Here is a 19,028-nt window from a genome sequence, read left to right on the forward strand (position 1 = left end):
CGTGACATCACTGAGTCACAGTGAGCGTTGAAATAAATTTTGACATGGCAAAATTCTGGACCATCATGACTGTAGATTAAATTAAGTTGAATAGGAAAAGTCATGTTCATGTCGACCTGAGTCACAGTGGGCGTTGAATTAGTTTAACATGGTAAAATTCTTGACCATCATGACTACAGATTAGCTTAAGTTGAATAGGAAAAGTCATGGTCATTTCGACCTAAGTCACAGTGAGCGTCGAAATCAATTTTAACATGGTAATATTCTCGACCATCATGACTGTAGATTAGCTCAAGTTGAATAGGAAAAGTCATGTCCATTTCCACCTGAGTCACGGTGAGCGTCGAAATTAATTTTAACATGGTAAAATTCTCGACCATCATGACTGTAGATTAGCTCAAGTTGAATAGGAAAAGTCATGGTCATTTCGACCTGAGTCACAGTGAGCGTTGAAATTAATTTCAACATGGTAAAGTTCTTGACCATCATGACTATAGATTAGCTTAAGTTGAATAGGAGAAGTCATGTCCATTTCGACCTTTTTTTTTTTTTTTTTTTTTTCTCCAAGGTCAAGGCATTTTATTTATGTAATACCTAGCACTTTGCGCCAACTTAAACTGTACTATTTAAAACTGATTTTCCTCTTCTCATTACACTAAATGATTGTAGTTTCTTTGAACTAATTTATACTCATTTTAACTAACACTAGACTCCCTAAGTCTAAAGTTCTTTTGTGTTTTACTTGGGGGTGGAACATCAGGTAAGTCATCTTTAAACTCAAGCCAAGTGAAGTTGATAAGAGGTTGGCTGTGGCTCATGAGAAGGGCTGGGTGGTGTTTTTTTTTTTTTTTTTTTAAGAAACCTGGAAGGAGGGTGGTGCCGTGAGGCGTTAGAAGACCATTGAAGCTCGGAGGTATGGGGCTGCCGAGGCCTGATGATCCTCGGGGAGCCACCCTCCGTATCATAAGACACGTCCCCTTGTCCTCCAAGAGGCCCGGGTTCTTACCACGGACGACTTGAGGACGTATGGGGAACGGAGTACGAGTGGAAAAGGTCAAAGTCTACGCCTAGGGCCTGACAAAGAAAGTTATAAGGCGTTAAAGGACCATTATTGGTCGAAGGTATGGGGCTGCCGAGGCCTGATGACCCTCGGGGCGTCACCCTCCGTATCATAGGACACGTCCCCTTGTCCTCCGAGAGGCCCGGATTCTTACCACGTACGACTCGAAGACGTATGGGGAACGGATTACGAGTGGAAAAGGTCAAAGTCTACGCCTAGGGCCTGACGAAGCAAGCTATGAGGCTGTTAGAGGACCATTGATGACCGGAGGTTTGGGGCTGCCGAGAGGCCTGATGACCCTGGGGGGCGCCACACTCCGTACCATAAGACACGTCCCCCTGTCTTCAAAAAGGCCCGGGTTCTTACCACGGACGGCCTGGAGACGGGGACGTATTGCGATCGTATATGGTCAAAGTCTACGCCTAGGGCCTGATACAAACCGTGAGGCAATAGAGGACCGATGATGGTCAGAGGTATGGCGCTGCCGAGAGGCCTGATGACCCTGGGGGGCGCCACACTCCGTACCATAAGACACGTCCCCCCCGTCTTCAAAGAGGCCCGGGTTCTTACCACGGACGGCCTGGAGACGGGGACGTATTGCGATCGTATATGGTCAAAGTCTACGCCTAGGGCCTGAAACAAACCGTGAGGCAATAGAGGACCGATGATGGTCGGAGGTATGGCGCTGCCGAGAGGCCTGATGACCCTGGGGGGCGCCACCCTCCGTACCATAAGACACGTCCCCCTGTCTTCCGAGAGGCCCGGGTTCTTACCACGGACGGCCTGAAGACGGGGACGGATTGCGATCGTATATGGTCAAAGTCTACGCCTAGGGCCTGATACAAACCGTGAGGCAATAGAGGACCGATGATGGTCAGAGGTATGGCGCTGCCGAGAGGCCTGATGACCCTGGGGGGCGCCACACTCCGTACCATAAGACACGTCCCCTGTCCTCCGAGAGGACCCGGGTTGTTTACCAGGGACGGCTCGAAGACGGGGACGGATTGTGCTCGTATAAAATCAAAGTCGAAGAATGAGACAAACCAGCAGCCAAGCGGAAAGCGATAAAACTAACAGACGATTAACCAGCAGGAAACGGGACCGCCTGCTCCCATGTGGGCAGCGAGTTAACCACTCGGTCCCGTTTCCGCGATCTAAGTGACGCGACGTCCGGCTCGAGCTAGCCGGGTAAGAAGGGAGGGGATAGGGAGGGGGAGGTGGGGTCGACAATGCGCATGCCTGCACAGAGCCGGGAATTTTAAATTTCCGGTGATTTTGGCGGAAAATTCAAACCACACTCAACCTTCGGGCAATGGCCATATGACCAGGAGTGTGGTATGGGATTATCGCTATAGCTTCGCTGTGCAGGTTTCTTTCAGCCGATAAGAATTTCATGTTTTTATCTAGGTACAATGACTGCACGCCACCAAGTGTCAAGAAACACTTGATTCTCAATTGCGCGATTTCTGTTAGTGTAGAAAATTAATAGGTTTTCACCTGATCCTGTTTTCTTTCTATCCATATAAAGAATATTTCTGTATGTTAAATTGCAATAATCTACTTAATGTTTATGTTAAATCGATTTTGATACCAGACTGCGTTTAGTGCCTAAACACATAGTCCATAATTGACTAAACTTTAGGCAATTAAATGTCATACATCGATGATCTCGTAAGATTAGGATACTCATATAAATCTCTCTACTTCAGCGGTGAAATGCAACCCAGAACGTGCCATAATAAACACACTTGTGAGCCTTGGATGTGGATTTGACGACTGTGCATCAAAGGTTTGTATTCTTCTATAATTGTGTGCCATAGCTTTCCATCTAAAGAATGTAATCAATTTATCACCATATGTTACTTCTATCTGATTATGTTTCTGTCCTTTTTGCTAAGACTGGCCGCACCAAACGATATTTTTTATACAACAGTCAATTTTGGAAGGAAGTATAACCTCCTTCGTTCCAAATGCTATACAACAACCAAATGTGTCCGCTTTTCTTTTTTGTGCTTTTACTTTCGTTTCGTGCTTTTACTTTCGTTTAGTAAGTCTTTCACTTTCTAATTTCACTGTCTTTATTACGTATGATTAGTTACTCGAAATTTTAGTCGGTAGGCCCCATGCCTCCAAAGAGATAGCTTGTTCGAGTTATAGATTTAGAATTTGTATATTGCAGTCACTTCTTTATATTTTCTGTATAAGGGTACTCAAATGTTTAAAGATTTTCTTTTCTTTTTTGAATACCGGCTACAATTTCTCTAAGGTACACCAAGGGACTTCCTTCGAGAACACTCAATTTAGGTCCTATGTCAGTTCTACAGTGACGTAATGATTTCTTTAGTCCAATGATCTTTAACTCTATATTTAAGAACCTCCCCTAAGGGCGTGATCTTACAATCGTATACCAATTAATTTCTCTCCTCCTTCACCCTTTCCCCATTCAGATTCGTTATTACAAATCCTCATGTAATATTTCTTATTTAGGTAATATCGAATCACTGCACACTCACTTAGGTTACATAAGTAAAATATGTCATACAGTAATAAAATCAGATCTCCAGGCATTTATTTATAAACACAACGCTGAGAGCAAAGTTATACAACTCCTCGCCTTCTCGCCTTCGGTTGTGTTTATAAACTTCGTAACCCATAAAATACAGCCCTCGCCTTCGAACTGTTGTTTACCAATCAGCCGACCCAATAGAAAATAACCCCTCACTATGTACCCCTCTTTCTAACTCACTTGTCTACCTATATCTACGAGTCTCTTCCAGCAAAACACAAAGGCTCACATAGTTAACAGTGACTAAAAATACTTAAGAACCTTTATCTCCTGTTCCTACCCCTGTCAATATCGCCTTCTCCCTCGAAGCGTTTCAGACCATTTCTCCATTAGATAATTCTTTAATTTTGGGTACCACCTAACATTTCTGATTATCGCCGTAGCATCCTTTCTATAGGAATGTGATAAAACTTTTATTATTTTTTTCGATTTTTCTCCTGTTTTGAAAGACAAAAACTTCAGACATGAACATAAATGCCTGTTACTCCTGGTAGGAGCTCTCCAGTGTGAATACTTGTGTTTGGATTTCAGAGTGAGATAAGATGTGTCTTGGATGCTGGGGCAAAGAGCTCTCATGTCGTCTTTGCCAACACGGTTAAGCGGATCTCACATCTTCATTATGCAGCGAAGAATGGTGTTGAGCTCCTCACATTCGACAATCTAGATGAACTACACAAGATTAAAGAGAACTATCCTAGGGCCAAGTAATTCTTTATATTGATTCTAATTATCATGAGACATTCGTCTAGGGCACACCTAGGTCAAGGGTGGGCAACATTTCTAAGTGTGGGTGCCAAAATCAGCCAAAACTTTGTTACAAAAGTCTCTAGTATGCCGACTTAGTAGAATTATAGGCCTACATACGAGTATGTGCCCCTTCCCTCACCTCATAGGTCCCCAATCCACTGCCCAGTGGATTAATTAGTTATATTATAAAGGTGAACTCTGGGTTTCGCGCGCCTGAAAAAAGTTGTTAGTGTGCCAAGTTTGCTCCCGTGCCAAGCGTTGCCCACTCCTGGTCTATGGGATAAAAAAAAATCCGACATAGAAATAAGAAGACAACACGAAATGATGCGAAAAGAAATGTTCATAAAACACTCGTACAAGTACTTGAACACCAAGAAACAAATGACGAGTCATGTTTTCTTTGTGGACATATTAAGATATTCTAAGTGGAGTTTCAACAGTCGCTTACTAATATTACTTAGATCTGAATATACTTTAGTTGTGTCAGCTTCATGTCATGACACGAACGCCTCGATACCTTATTCTTAACGTTTTGACAGGCTTTTGCTACGTTTCCGATGCGATGACAAAGATGCCACGTATTCCCTCGGAAACAAATTTGGCGCCGAACCTGATGAAACTGGAAACCTCCTGCGAGAAGCCAAAGGTCTGGATCTCGACTTGGTCGGGGTCGCCTTCCACGTGGGCTCGATGTGCAAGCGCCCTTCGGTCTACGCTGAAGCAATTACTACCGCAAGGAAAATCTTTGATGAGGCTGTGACACTTGGCTTCAGTCCCTATCTGTTGGACATTGGTGGGGGTTTCAGCGGGGGAAGGAACAACAACTTCGAAGAGATAGCTGAGGTCGTCAATCATCAGTTTGATTTTCATTTTCCAGATGATGGCATCACAAAGGTTGGCGACGCGGGTTATTGCTGGCCGGTCAGTGCTCCCACTTCCCTTTTTTTTTTTTTTTTTTTTTTTTTTTTTTATCACCTCTCAGGTAAAAGTATCAAAGTAATGAGTTGTTTTCTGGTCCCTAAGACCTAAGTATAGGTTTTAATACATACTGTAATTTCTTTTGCAACTGTTTATTAATCATGTAATGAAAATAGTGATAATATTTATGTTCCCAGTAGTGTTTAGGATACAGTTGATATTTCATATGGTGAGTCTTTAGATTTACTAAAAATCATTGCAATGCTCTTATGACACATTTCTACTCTTTAGGATAGTCTTATGACTTATTCAACGTATAAATGAATGTTTTTTATACCTACTAGAGACAGAATAATACTAAAAATTCTATAGTTGGGTAAACTACCTTTCTATGCATTAATGAGCAATGTATTTTGTATGCCTAGTGGCTTATGCACAATATACATTTACCTTTACTTTTTTTTATAAAGTGATTCAATAAATTCATCCTTTCATAATGTTTCCGGCTTTTGGAACCACTAAGCTCCCTGAGCTAAGTGATACAGTCACCATATTTCCCTGCGAGGGAAGCTGGGACCTCCTCTTTCCGTATTTTGTTCCCAAGAAGAGCTGATGTATAAGTATACTTGGATTCGTAATTTATAAGGGTGACTGGATGGTCTTATGGTGAGTTTGATAACAAATTCAACGTTTTTCCAGATCATTGCCGAGCCAGGTCGCTACGTCGTGGGCTCCTCCTGCTCACTGGCAACCCAAGTCACGGGCAAAAGGAAGAAAAAGGACCCCAGTGGCCAATGGGAAATCATGGAATATTACATCAACGATGGGAAACATGGATGCTTCTTCGAGGTCATCGAGTCACTACCCGTTCCTCTTTCATGTGGGGTATGTAACAGTTTGGCTTAGGATCACAGTAAAGAGAATCAAATTATCTTACAATTATTTCTATTTCGGATAATCAGGGGGAAACTTATATGAAGGATTGATAATAATTCTCTATTGTTCATAATATACTTGTGTGTTTGAGTATGTGTATGCACGTGTTTGTGTTTGTGTGTGTATGTGGGTATCTATGTGTGTGTGACATATGGATGTGTTGCTTGGGTTAGGTGAGGTAGGGAGAGAATGAATATGCCAATTCGTTACGATTAAAGAGGAGAAAATATTTAGCCTGCCTAATTTTTTTTTTATAACAGATGAGGGGGCCACTAGCCCACCACTGGAGCTTTCTTCATTAGGCAAAATTATAATGAAAAAGAAAATCAAATCAAAGAAATAACGAGGTGGAGGCGCGCGGCGCGCCACTTTCACCACCACACTTCCATTCTGCTGTGCTTTCCGGACGAAGAAGGCGGCCCTTTCTTCCCTGCTCCGTTCAGTGTCCACATCCATTATGCAGTACCCCAGTTCCGCGCTGTCGGGACAAGACAGCAAGTAGTGGACCAGTGGACTATTTGTGGGGAAGCCACATTGTTCGCACTGCCGCTCGAGGAAGTCGTCCCGTAACTCCTCCCTCGTGCAGTACCCGATGCGCAAGCGATGCAAGATAACCTGGTCTTCCCTAGTTTGTTGTCGGTCGGTTTGAAGGGGCTGGCAAGCGGTGGCTCTTGCCAACCATGCCGCCTGCCTCGATGACTTCTCTTGTTCCTGGCGTTTGGCAGCGGTCCTCCGGGCAGCAGTGTACTTGGCTAGCACCTTGCATTACTGCTGGCTGGAAAGGGCGTCACTGCTGATATCAGGCATTCCTGTGGTCGCGCGTGCCTTTTCGTCAGCAGCCTCGTTACCTCTTAGTCCAACGTGATTTGGGATCCAGTTGAGCCCCACCCGTCGACCCTTTGCAGCCAGGCTCTGGGTAATGAGGCGTAATGAGGGTAATGAGGCGCACGTTGTCTGTTGAGGTGTGCTGTTATAGAACATGTAGGGCAGACCTCAAGTCAATGTGGATGACCACTGCGGCCATATGACGGTCCCTGGCGTGTTCCAAGGCGTGCCAAATCCCCACCGGTTTCGTCTGTAGAGTAGAACAGTGGTCTAGTGTCCTCTCCTCCAGGTGAGCATTTTTCCTCCGGTGACCACCGCCGCTCCTGTTGTACCACGAGTGGAGTCAACGGAGCCGTCCGTGTAATAGACGGCATTGCCAGGGATACCGGCCTAAGGCACCGACATCAGCTCATGTTGCAGGGGCTCATGCCGTGTGTAGTATGACTTGTTGGCATGCAGGTCGTTCATGATGACTTCCGCAGGTGTGTGTGTGCGACGTAGGTGGTGGTGGGAGAAGGAATGGCTGCAACGGTAAGTCAGAAGTTGTGTGCGTCTGTGAACTGTCAATCAATGGGGGGCCAACATGCGTCTAGGTGAGTGAACCTCAGGTCGACGTCGTCTGTGAATGGGGGAAGCTAGATAGCCTTTGTCAGTGATAGGTCAGGTAAACTTGCGGCAAACCCTAGGGTGGGGGTCATAACATGTCCAATAGCCAGGGCCGGCTGGGTGCACTAGCGTCAAACACTCCCAAGGTCACCAATGTAACATATGGATGCGTTACTTGGTCTAAGTGGCGTACGGAAAGAATGACTGCGCCGATTCGTCATTTTTTTTATTCTAAACTTAGCACGTGCGTCGACGACGCGTTATGAGTACAAAGGAGAAAATAACTAGTCTGCCTGCTGGGAGCAGGCAGTATATATACGCGGGACTGAACCGACGCCATGACCTGACTTGACTTAATGAGGTGACTTCTGACCATTGCCAATACCAGCGTCAGGTCCTAGTACCATCCAACTCCGGATCGTATACTTGTAGGGTACATGTACACCGCATGTGTATTTGCATCATTATCGACAAGGATGCACAAACATTTTTATCCTTATGAGCAGTATCGTACCACTGATAAAAAATGGTCTAGTTTCATAGTGTTGGGCTGCTACTGATAGGATGTGGTTAATGTACATATGAGGACACAGTATCGCTAAGGTAGGGGAATGTTGATGTGTATTGCGTGGGTAATTCTAGTTTGGGAAGAAACTTCGTCTTCCGTGGGAAAAGTGGGAAAAGAGGATAAAGAATTGGGTTGATAGTGAGAAAAAATTAAAATACTCTAAGATCATGAATAATATTTGATGGTGACTGTTGATACCTTCAGTTTCGAGCGCTACTTCGCTCTTAGCGTTGATATTCCTGATGGGAATTTTTGTGTCGTGTGTGTGTGTGTGTGTGTGTGTGTGTGTGTGTGTGTGTGTGTGTGTGTGTGTGTGTGTGTGTGTGTGTGTGTGTGTGTGTGTGTGTGTGTGTGTGTGTGTGTGTGTTTGTGTGTGTGCTTGTTTGTGTGTGTGTGTGTGTGTGTGTGTGTGTGTGTGTGTGTGTGTGTGTGTGTGTGTGTGTGTGTGTGTGTGTGTGTGTGTGTGTGATTATGCTTATGCGGGTGTACGCACTCACTTATTAATGAAAACACATTTACCATTCAAAAGAATAAGTTACCCTTGTAAGGAAATATTAACTATTCTGCACAGTGTTGCTACCGGTGAATAAGGTTTCAACTCTAAAAGTAGACATATACATTGTGATTGATTAGGTTTAACGCCGCGAACTCCCTCTATCAGAAGGCTAGGGTGGTGCCCCATACAGAGGACTCTGTAGTGTGGAATTTAATTAACCATACCCTTGGTCCTACTCGCTAGAGGCATTGTTCGGACTACCGCCTCCTCGACCCCGCCGCAAGTAACGACGCTCTAACTCGCTCGTCTAGCAAGCATCATAATATACTGTAGATTAAACAAATCTTTGTACCTTCTTCCAGGCGAAGAAGCGGGAGGAGGTACCAACTACCATATTTGGACAGACATGCTGCGGTGAGGACGTGGTGTGCAAAGACGTGACACTTCCCGTAATGCAAACCGGGGAATGGTTGATGTGGGAAGACATGGGAGCCTACACAGTTTCGATGACTACAAACTTTAATGGTTTCAAACCAGCTAAGGTCATTCTAACCATGTCAACAGAACTTTTGGTAAGTGTTTTGCAAATCCAATCAATTAGTGTACTGAATGATGCCCTTGAAATCGTGACGCTAGAATGTCTTTGAAGAATTCTGCCTTCCCCCTACAAAACGCCACCTCTTCGATGACATCTCCTGCTTGGGCAGAATTTTTGGAGGGCTTCATTATGTAGATGAAATTAACTTTAATGGGTGGTTGAATATTGCACGTAATTCCTGTAATGAATGATTACCTGTGAGACCACGGAAATTCACTGAGGACTCAGTGGGTTCTCGTTTCTGATCAACGACTCTTAGACTCAAATATGTTAACAGTCTTTCTTGTACAAATCAAGGTGGTGGCACATTAGGCATTTCTCGCAAGCATGCTACTTGCTTTTGTTACTTTATTTGAATAGAATCGACTTCGGTTCCGATCTTTTGTTTTTCAAAAGTTTCAAATGTCAAGTTATTCTTTCGTCATATGTTGAGATGCCGAATGACGAACTAAGAGAAGTTAAACCTATACAAATATTAGATACATTGTTGAGATGTACTTATGGATGTCTAGAATATTGTAACCGAAGTCATTTCTACTCAAACGAAATAGCAAAAGCAGCTAATGATCTCAGCAGCTAATGATCTCACATGTCTTGATACACCATTTTTTTTTTTTTTCCAGGATTCCGGTCTTTTAGATAGATACCCATGGAACTCATCGTAAGTCCAGTTTATGGACGCCACCCATCGTACAATTGCATGATAGTGAAAGAAATCTGCACGCACGTTGACACAAGTTACCACTGCACTTCTGCAAAATACAAGACTAGTGAAGGACAAAGTGCATAAGAGATTTTGTCAGCTGATAGACTAAAATTACAATAGCAATACATTAAGATGGTGTGGTATCTTTGCTTCTCACTGAACCACTGAAAAATAGTCTAGTTTTTTAATGTTAATAAATACTGATTGAGTGCCTTTTATTTTCATGTCGGGAAAGCATATCGTCCATAAAATATATTCCTCTGGTGCTGATGGAATGGAGGAGGTAGTACAACGTACATAGGAGCTAGATATGTCAACAGTAAATCATAAGTGATCTAATTCATTTCGCCTTGTTCTATCTACATGGTTGTATAACCTGACTAGAATCGCCAATGACGACGATGTCAATCACATAATTTCCAACAGTTGTCCCCGGACAAACACGACACGAAGTCCTGGGTTCGAGTCCGGGAACAACTCTCGGAAATTATGTGATGGTTGTATAAGATGAGAACCTGGACGACTTCATGTTGTCTGTTTGGTTAATTTTCGCCTTGTGAGTATTCCCCTTGACTTTTCCTCGTGTCGTGCTTCTGCTTCTTTAAATCTCTGGTTATGTTTTCAAATCAGCTTAACTCTTCCTGTGCCCTATGGCACTTTTTTTTTTCTGGCTGCCAACAGACTACGTTATCCGTTTCCAAGTGTTTCGGCAGTAGCTTAAGGGTTATAAATTTGGAATTACGTAAATAAAAATAGTATATATATTCTAGAGATACAAGTAACGTATTCATTTTCAAATATCCAGATATACCAAAAGTCCTTAGGCAACGTTTAGTACTCCATTAACATATTCTTTTAGAATACAGTATTTAAGTAGACCATTTACTCTAACAATGAAGTGCATATTGTCAGCCTCAGAATTGTAATATTGTGATCAATAAACTTGTGATCATGATTTGCTGTTAGTTTCTTGTCTTCTGAGTAGTCCCACTTAGAAGTTTTTCAGACTGCCTTCACATCTCAACCACCATCTGATTTTCCACCACATATCTCCCAAGATTATATGTAATCAGCTGTATTATATGCGTAAAGATCTTGAGTCCGGGTACCATAGCCCAGGCAAGGAGCATCTTGCCAACCCCGTGATTACGAGGCCAGCGCGTTACCACTATACCAACAGGAGGCTGGTAAGCGAAACTCGTACTAATAAAGACTCCGTCCTCACATGGCGTTTCCTAGCGTCTGTCAAAAAATTGAAAGAGAGTGCGAAAACTTTGCAGTAGTGAGGAAAGACTTAGTGCGTAAGAGAGTTCAGTGATACTACAGGGTCGGGGGAAGGGGACATCCAGTTTCTGCATAAAGGCTTTAGCCAAAACGCAAAGTGAGACGCAGGCGACACAGGCGACACAGGCGACACAGCACAGAGCAAAAGAATGTAATAGGGGTGGCCAATAAAACACTGAATATGAATAAATTAGTAATTGTATAGCACTGCAAAGACGATACATGCGCTCACGTTGGAGAGGAACTCGCTTGGTTACGCCAAGCTGGCGTTAGTGCGGCAAAATATACTGTACACAATTCGCCTTGGTTCTCCCTACAAAAATGCACACGAAACTGTAGCCAGATAATACAATGATAATTGCGACGTTTCGCTTACTACAGCTTTTTCAAGTACAAGTACTTGGAAAAGCTGTAATAAACGAAACATTATACAAATAAAGGCTCCGTCCTCTTATGGTGTTTAACTCGTCAGTCTTGTCGGCAACTGTTACTTTCATGAAAAAAGATAATTACAAAATAAATATATAACTTGTGACAATTATATAAAGGGGAAAACATGTATCTCCCGATTTAATAATACATACGCACAATATACAACATATATACGATGCTACAAGTATATCATTACAGGCAGACTCCCTATTGATGAATTGAAGTACAGTTTGAACTTCTACCTCTCACTTGAAAGATTTTCTAGTTGTACGACTTGAGCACTTCAGGTAAGAGGGAAAAATTCAATCTGTATTTCAATTCAATAACAGTATTGCACAGAAAACCTATGCTGAGGCGTAGGTCGAGAGATCGAACGGTGTCTAATATGTGAAGGATTGTGATTGTGGAGTTGACTCAAAATCCATAATTGGTTTTCCTTTTTATGAGGATTTAGTCTGTTCGACAATTGATGGGAGTATTCCAAATACTTCAAAAGCTCATCTCTCATAAACAAGCTATATAAATCGTTAATTCGTCCACATTTGGAATATGCTGTTTCTATATGGTCACCGAATCTCATTAAAGATATTAACAGATTGGAAAAAAGTACAACGGCAAGCCACAAAACTGATTCCAAATATAAAGAATTGACTAAAACATATGAATCTGTTTTCCCTGAAAAAGCGTAGACTCAGGTGTGACTTGATACAGGCCTTTAAGATTCTAAAGGGGATTGACAACATCAAAAGTGGCAAAATTCTTACCCTGAATGAGAATCCGACAAGAAATAATGGTCTAAAACTGTCAGGAAATAGATTTAATTTGGAAATGGGTCGAAATAATTTCACCAACCGTGTAGTTAATGAATGGAATAAACTTCCAGCAGAGGCAGTGCAATATAGTTCAGTTCAAATCTTTAATATTCGTTTAGATAAATATTTAAGCAAAATGCTGTAATGACTGCCTTTTATCTTATATTATTTGATTGTTTGTTATTATATGTCTGTTTATTTATCATTTGCTTGATTTCCATTTATTATCATTTATTTGTCAGTTTATTATTAATTACTATTTACCTGTTTGTTTTTCATTTAACTATACATATGTATTATTTATTTTATTTATCATTATTTATATTGTTATAATCTTTACTTTATTTTATCTATTTTTTTATCATGTATATATATATTTTTATTCACATCCGACCTAGTTATGGACCAAAAGGTCTCCTGTTGCCATGCTCCACCTTTGTAATCCTTTGTAATCCTTTGTATATGCATAAAGTGTACTTACGGTGTATTCGTCTACGGAAGTACATGAGGAATTATTTTTGTCCCATTTGACTATTGCATGGTATACAGCTCTTTGGAGAAGGCTATAAAGAGGATGGATTTCAACGCAGAATAGGACCAAATCATCGTCGTACAGGTTGGTCGATGTTTCACAGGGAATATATTTAGCTATATCATAGAATGTTATGATGAAGAGAAGAAACCTGAATAATTCCCCTACAGGATTCCTTTTTTATTCCTTAGTGTAGGCCTTGTGGTCTCCTGCAGTCTCTTACATTCTTATGATTTTTTCTTTCTTTTTTTTGATATCGAAGAGAAAGAGCTAATGTTAGATCCACAATTTCCAGATGTCATAAACTTTCACAATGTCGAAAAAGTACAACGTAGACATGTTGATTATTAGTCACTACTTTCCGAATTATTGTTTGCAACAGTATATCTGTTGTAACGAAAAACTGGAGTGATGATGTGAGAAAATGACTCTTCCCTGTCGAGGAGAGTCCAAATAAGACTTTTATGTTATTACGGTATATTTATTTATTTATTTATTTATTTTTCGGTGAGGTTACTACAGGGAGGATGGAGTGGCAGTAAAAAAAAAAAAAAAAAAAAAAAATTGTGGATCTTGGAGGGGGTAGCGTTGTTACTAGTACTCCAACCCTTCCTTAAATTTAAGGACATTTCTCCTCATTACAGGGGTCGCATGTTGTGTGACCTTGCTGGTGGTGAACCCTCAACCAAGAAGAGAAAGAATAAACTATTTTTAGAACATCTTTTCTTGTCCCGTCACTATGTGGGATAAGTAGAGTGGATCCTGAAAAGGACTGTTTAGACATGTAGATGGCTGCTCTGTCCCATAGACTAAATTGCCTCCCTGTGGGTTGAGACCAGAAGCTTCGAGTTCTCTCTCTCTCTCTCTCTCTCTCTCTCTCTCTCTCTCTCTCTCTCTCTCTCTCTCTCTCTCTCTCTCTCTCTCTCTCTCTCTCTCTCTCTCTCTCTCTCTCTCTCTCTCTCTCTCTCTCTCTCTCTCTCTCTCTCTCTCTCTATCTCTCTCTCTCTCTCTCTCTCAATATCTCTCTCTCTCTCTCTCTCTCTCTCTCTCTCTCTCTCTCTCTCTCTCTCTCTCTCTCTCTCTCTCTCTCTCTCTCTCTTTCTTTTTCTCTCTCTCTACACATCGTTGGCGGGGAATTGTAGTATTTGTCACAACTTTGGAGTTGTGACACACTGGCTAGTGTTTCCCATTTTCTTTCGTATCTTTTCAACCCCTTCAGCTATTACTTTTCCTTCGCTCTATGGAAGCGCTGGAAGTCTTAAGGCCTCCAGCAGCGAAAAAAATACACTAGAGCGACGAGCGATTTTGCTCGGGAAAGTTCAAATGTCGCTCTCGCAAATCCAATAGCGGGAGCGATTCCCCACAAAAAAATCGCTCCCGCGGCAAGATTCAACGTTTTTCATGCATTATCCATCATTTGGCAATCCCTGAATCCCATCACCATTGATGAAAGGATCAAAGCAAACACAACTTACCGTGATCAATCATTGCATTATCAATCGATATCATAAACACAACGCATCAATCAACTTTAATTTGTTGGTGTACGTACATATGTGTACGCGGCATAGCTGCTAGAGTTCAATGGCTTACCTAGCCTAGCTTCGTATCAGCTGCATGCGCGTGTATACTAGCACATGTTGAATAGACTCTACACGACTATCGTGCTACATAATGTCGCTAGTTTTGAATTGCATGGTACCTGTATGCAGGGAAGTTCATTGGTTGCATGCAGCTAGCTGCCCAATCAACGCGCTGACTACATGTACAATGCACCATACCCAATACCACATCACCGCATGCATACGTACACTGTACATATGCAAACTCGCTCCGACATGAATAATGAGTTAGCCTTCCAATAGTTTGAAGGAAATCGAACCTGCAAAAACATGGCTCTGGAAGTATCAAAAATGGCTCTGGCAATTAAAAAAATTGCTCTGGTGAAAAAAAAAATGAAAAATGGCTCTGGAAAAAAAGAAGAAGTATTTTTTTCCCCTGGCCTCAAGTAACTACATCTTGATATTTTTGCTTCCCCTCCTCCCCAGCAATCGTTGTGAGAGTTTAGCGCTAATTTGTTGCAGTCCCTTATCGAGTCTAAGTATTTTCTATTTTACTCAGAAATCTAACACCCCCACCCCCACTCCGTCTTCCAAGATGTCTTCGTAGGCTCATGATCGAAGTCATTACAGGTGCTATAATGCTAAAATTTAAATGTCTCAACTTCTCAATTAGTTTGGACATATTGTATTTTTGTATCCTTGTAACTTGTGGTCATCATTGATGCATTTTTCCTTTGTATTACCATTTGATTGTATTTCTCATTGTTTTGGTTGGAGGGTCCGCTGCGCTACATACCTCGACAGTGAACAAATACCCACGAACATGAACAAAATATTCCTGTCGTTGGTCATCGGCAGTCGCGTTACAGTGATTCGTTTTTAGTATGTCCTGGAATCTTACAGAAACAAGAAAATGTGCTTCCTGACGTGCTCCGAAACCAGAATCTGTAAGTTCAGTCCGGGGTCATTACCTACCCCACTCCAGTGATTTAATACGTTGAACTTACGTGTTCAGGAAAATTGACTTCTAGAGTGTGAACGACGTACGGAAAGATCGACGAAATCGGGGAAATGAAATCCTTCGAGATTACACGCACGGTCCCGGCCGGCGTCCCAAATTTCCTGGACTTTGGCTCCCAACTGCAGTATTATCAAAAGGTAAGACATATGGAACTTTTATCATAGTACTGTCAGATATTCATTCACTACCTCACATTTTGCTTTGAACTTTCTGGTAGGATTTTATCCCAAAGGTGGTATACCACTTTGATGTGGTATGACAGCAGTGGTATGACAGATGGCAGCAGCTGGGCCGTTTCCAGCTTTGTGGGGGCCCTAGGTAAGATGCTGTTTCGGGGGTCCTAGATAGATAGGTATGTAGGTACTTCATTTCTCCCGAGGGATTTGTCAAACTGTGATGAAGCGATTCCTAGTCATTTAGATGGTCTACTAAGATGCAAGAAACTATTACAGTTCACATTAATTTATTTCACATCTATTTCAAAGTGCAAATATAATAAAAAACAACACTTAAGATAATGCTTAATCAACATCACACACACCAGAAAAACAACTATTAATTCACATTATTCGCAGTAACATTGTATTGTCCTCAAAATGTCGGCTTCCTGGATTTTTTTACTCGCAAAGTCTTCAATGATGTCTTGATATGACGCCTGCTTGCCCACCTCTGGTTGATGCTGATTATTGCAAGACCTGTGAGTCGACCCTCTCTCATGGAAGACCTTAAGTCTTGATGGGGTTCAGCTTCGAGAAGCTCCTCTCTGCTGAGACCACAGTCACAGGGAGAGTGCAGGTGATTCTCAGGGTAACCCACAGATTGGGATACAGTTCCTCCAAATGTTTTTTTGTGGGTAAAGGTGAGGAGTTCAAGAGCAGTCATGTCATCTGAGGGTAAGCTTGGCAAGTTTTCCAATTTGTTCTCGTGAGTGACATTGTTTGTCTGTTGTCCTCCACCTTTGCTTATCCACATTACGCGAAATACGTCCTATGTCCGGTGTGTTTTTTTCGATAGGATTTAGGTTCATCTTTTGGGATTTTGAATTAGGAGTGTCAATCGGGTTTTTTTTTTCCAATTTGTTCTCGTGAGTGTCCTTTGTTAATCTGTTTCCTCCACCTTTGTTTATCCACATTACGTGTAAACTAAATATTAGTATTTTAGGGTTGTTCTGTCACATGTGATAATTTGTTTGTCTTCTGATTGTTACTTTTCATTACAATAAAATAACTAATTGTTCTACTTACCCTGAGTGCTTTTGTTGTTATAATTTTTTGTACCAGAGATTACAAAGGAAGAAGTAGAATTTGCTCTAAAAACTATGAAACGGGGAAAAGCACCCGGGGAAGATGGTATATCGATAGATATGTTGAAAGACGCAGGGAAATTAGTTCATATTAAATTAGCTCAGTTGTACACCCAGTGCTTACGTCAAGAAAGCGTTCCTGGTGCGTGGTGCAATGCTATAGTGATTTTGCTTCATAAAAAAGGAAACCAGAAGGACCTTAGTAACTATCGACCGATTATCTTGCTCTCAAATGTATATAAAGTATTCTCCAAGATCCTTACAAATAGACTAAGTCAAGCTTTAGATGGAAACCAACCGAGAGAACAGGCAGGCTTTAGGACCGGATATTCGACTCTAGACTATTTGAAGGCGATAAACCAACTAATCGAGAAAACGATAGAATATAATATACCTCTGTGTTTAGCTTTTGTAGATTACGAGAAGGCCTTCGACTCGGTAGAACAAATAGCAATTCTAAACTCGCTACGCAAGCATGGTACAAACGAACAGATCGTAAAAGTTTTAGAAAAGCTTTATTCCAAAGGTACCACTATAATTCGACTACATAAAGATACAGAAAAGATCAAGATCGAGAAAAGAGTACGGCAAGGCGATACAATTTCACCGAAACTATTTACAGCTTGCTTGGAAGATATTTTCAGAAAATTGGATTGGGAAAAGAAAGGTTTAAAGATTAATGGCGAATATTTGAACCACCTAAGATTTGCGGATGACATTATTCTTATTTCAGAAAGAGCAGAAGACTTGCAAGATATGCTGAGTGATCTAAACAAGGAAAGTCTAAACAAGGAAAGTGTCAAAGTAGGTTTAAAGATGAATAAAAGTAAAACCAAAGTATTGTTCAATACGAAAGTCCAAAATAATGAGATGATAGTCTTGAGGAAGTAGAAGAATATAATTATTTAGGCCAGATGGTGAAAATGACGAAAGATCATTATAATGAAATAAAAAGACGCATTACAATTGGTTGGAAAGTGTTTGGTAAGCATAATAAAATCCTGAGAGGCTCTTTACCTCTATGTCTGAAACGTAAAATTTACAATCATTTCATTCTGCCAGCAATAATCTACGGACTTGGAAATTGACGAGGGTAATGGAAACAAAGCTAAGAACTTCACAGAGGAAAATTGAAATATCAATGATGCGAATCACGTTGAGAGACCGAAAGATAGCAAGTTGGGTGAGAGAACAGACAAGAATGAAAAATATTGTGGAGGCAGTAAAAGTTAGGAAAAGGAATTGGGCAGGTAAGTTAGTGCGAACGACTGATGAGCGATGGAGCAAGTGTGTTACTGAGTGGACGCCGCGAGATAGGAAGCGTGGAAGAGGGAGACCAGACAGAAGGTGGAGAGACGAGATCGAGAAGTTTGCAGGAGTGACGTGGCAGAGGTTGGCGCGGTCGTGTGAATCATGGAATGCTATGAAGGAGGCCTTTGTTCAGCAGTGGACTCAGGATGGCTTGATTGATTAATGTATATATGTATATATATATATATATATATATAGATATATATGTATATATATATAAATATATATGTATATATAAATATATATATATTATATATATATACATATACATATGGTTTTATTACACATTTTGTGAATCACGTGTTTTTGTGGTTTATTCACATACATATACATATATACATATACATATACATATGTACATATACATATGTACATATACATATATATATATATACATATATAATGTATGCATATACATATATATGTACATATACATATGGTTTTATTACACATTTTGTGAATCACGTGTTTTTGTGGTTTATTCACATACATATACATATATACATATACATATACATATGTACATATACATATGTACATATATTATATATATATATGTATATATATATATATATGTATATATATATATATATATATAAGATTTTAAGTAAGATAATTCCACCAGGAATAATTTGGCTACGTTATGTCGATGACATTCTTTGTCTATGGCCTGATCATTTAGATGAGTCACAATTACTCAAACAAATTAATAACCTAGTCAAGTCAATCAAATTCACGGTTGAAG

The 19,028-nt window shown here is 41.0% G+C and overlaps 1 protein-coding gene across 1 annotated transcript in view; it reads left to right on the forward strand.

The window, feature by feature from the left end:
- The window catches only part of LOC143020494 (ornithine decarboxylase-like), a 35,616-nt gene that overhangs the window by 13,799 nt on the left and 2,789 nt on the right, over positions 1–19,028 (forward strand). Inside the window, exons 4-11 of the mRNA XM_076176920.1 lie at positions 2,770–2,849; positions 4,158–4,330; positions 4,913–5,294; positions 5,991–6,176; positions 9,085–9,294; positions 11,100–11,213; positions 15,552–15,595; positions 15,902–15,987. Of these exons, the coding sequence (XP_076033035.1) occupies positions 2,770–2,849; positions 4,158–4,330; positions 4,913–5,294; positions 5,991–6,176; positions 9,085–9,294; positions 11,100–11,213; positions 15,552–15,595; positions 15,902–15,987 (1,275 nt within the window). The remainder of the gene's footprint in view (positions 1–2,769; positions 2,850–4,157; positions 4,331–4,912; positions 5,295–5,990; positions 6,177–9,084; positions 9,295–11,099; positions 11,214–15,551; positions 15,596–15,901; positions 15,988–19,028) is intronic.

Source organism: Oratosquilla oratoria, chromosome 40 (genome assembly GCF_046742065.1).
Source record: "Oratosquilla oratoria isolate Oo_2021 chromosome 40, ASM4674206v1, whole genome shotgun sequence".
In the NCBI taxonomy this organism is placed as follows: Eukaryota; Metazoa; Arthropoda; class Malacostraca; order Stomatopoda; family Squillidae; genus Oratosquilla; species Oratosquilla oratoria.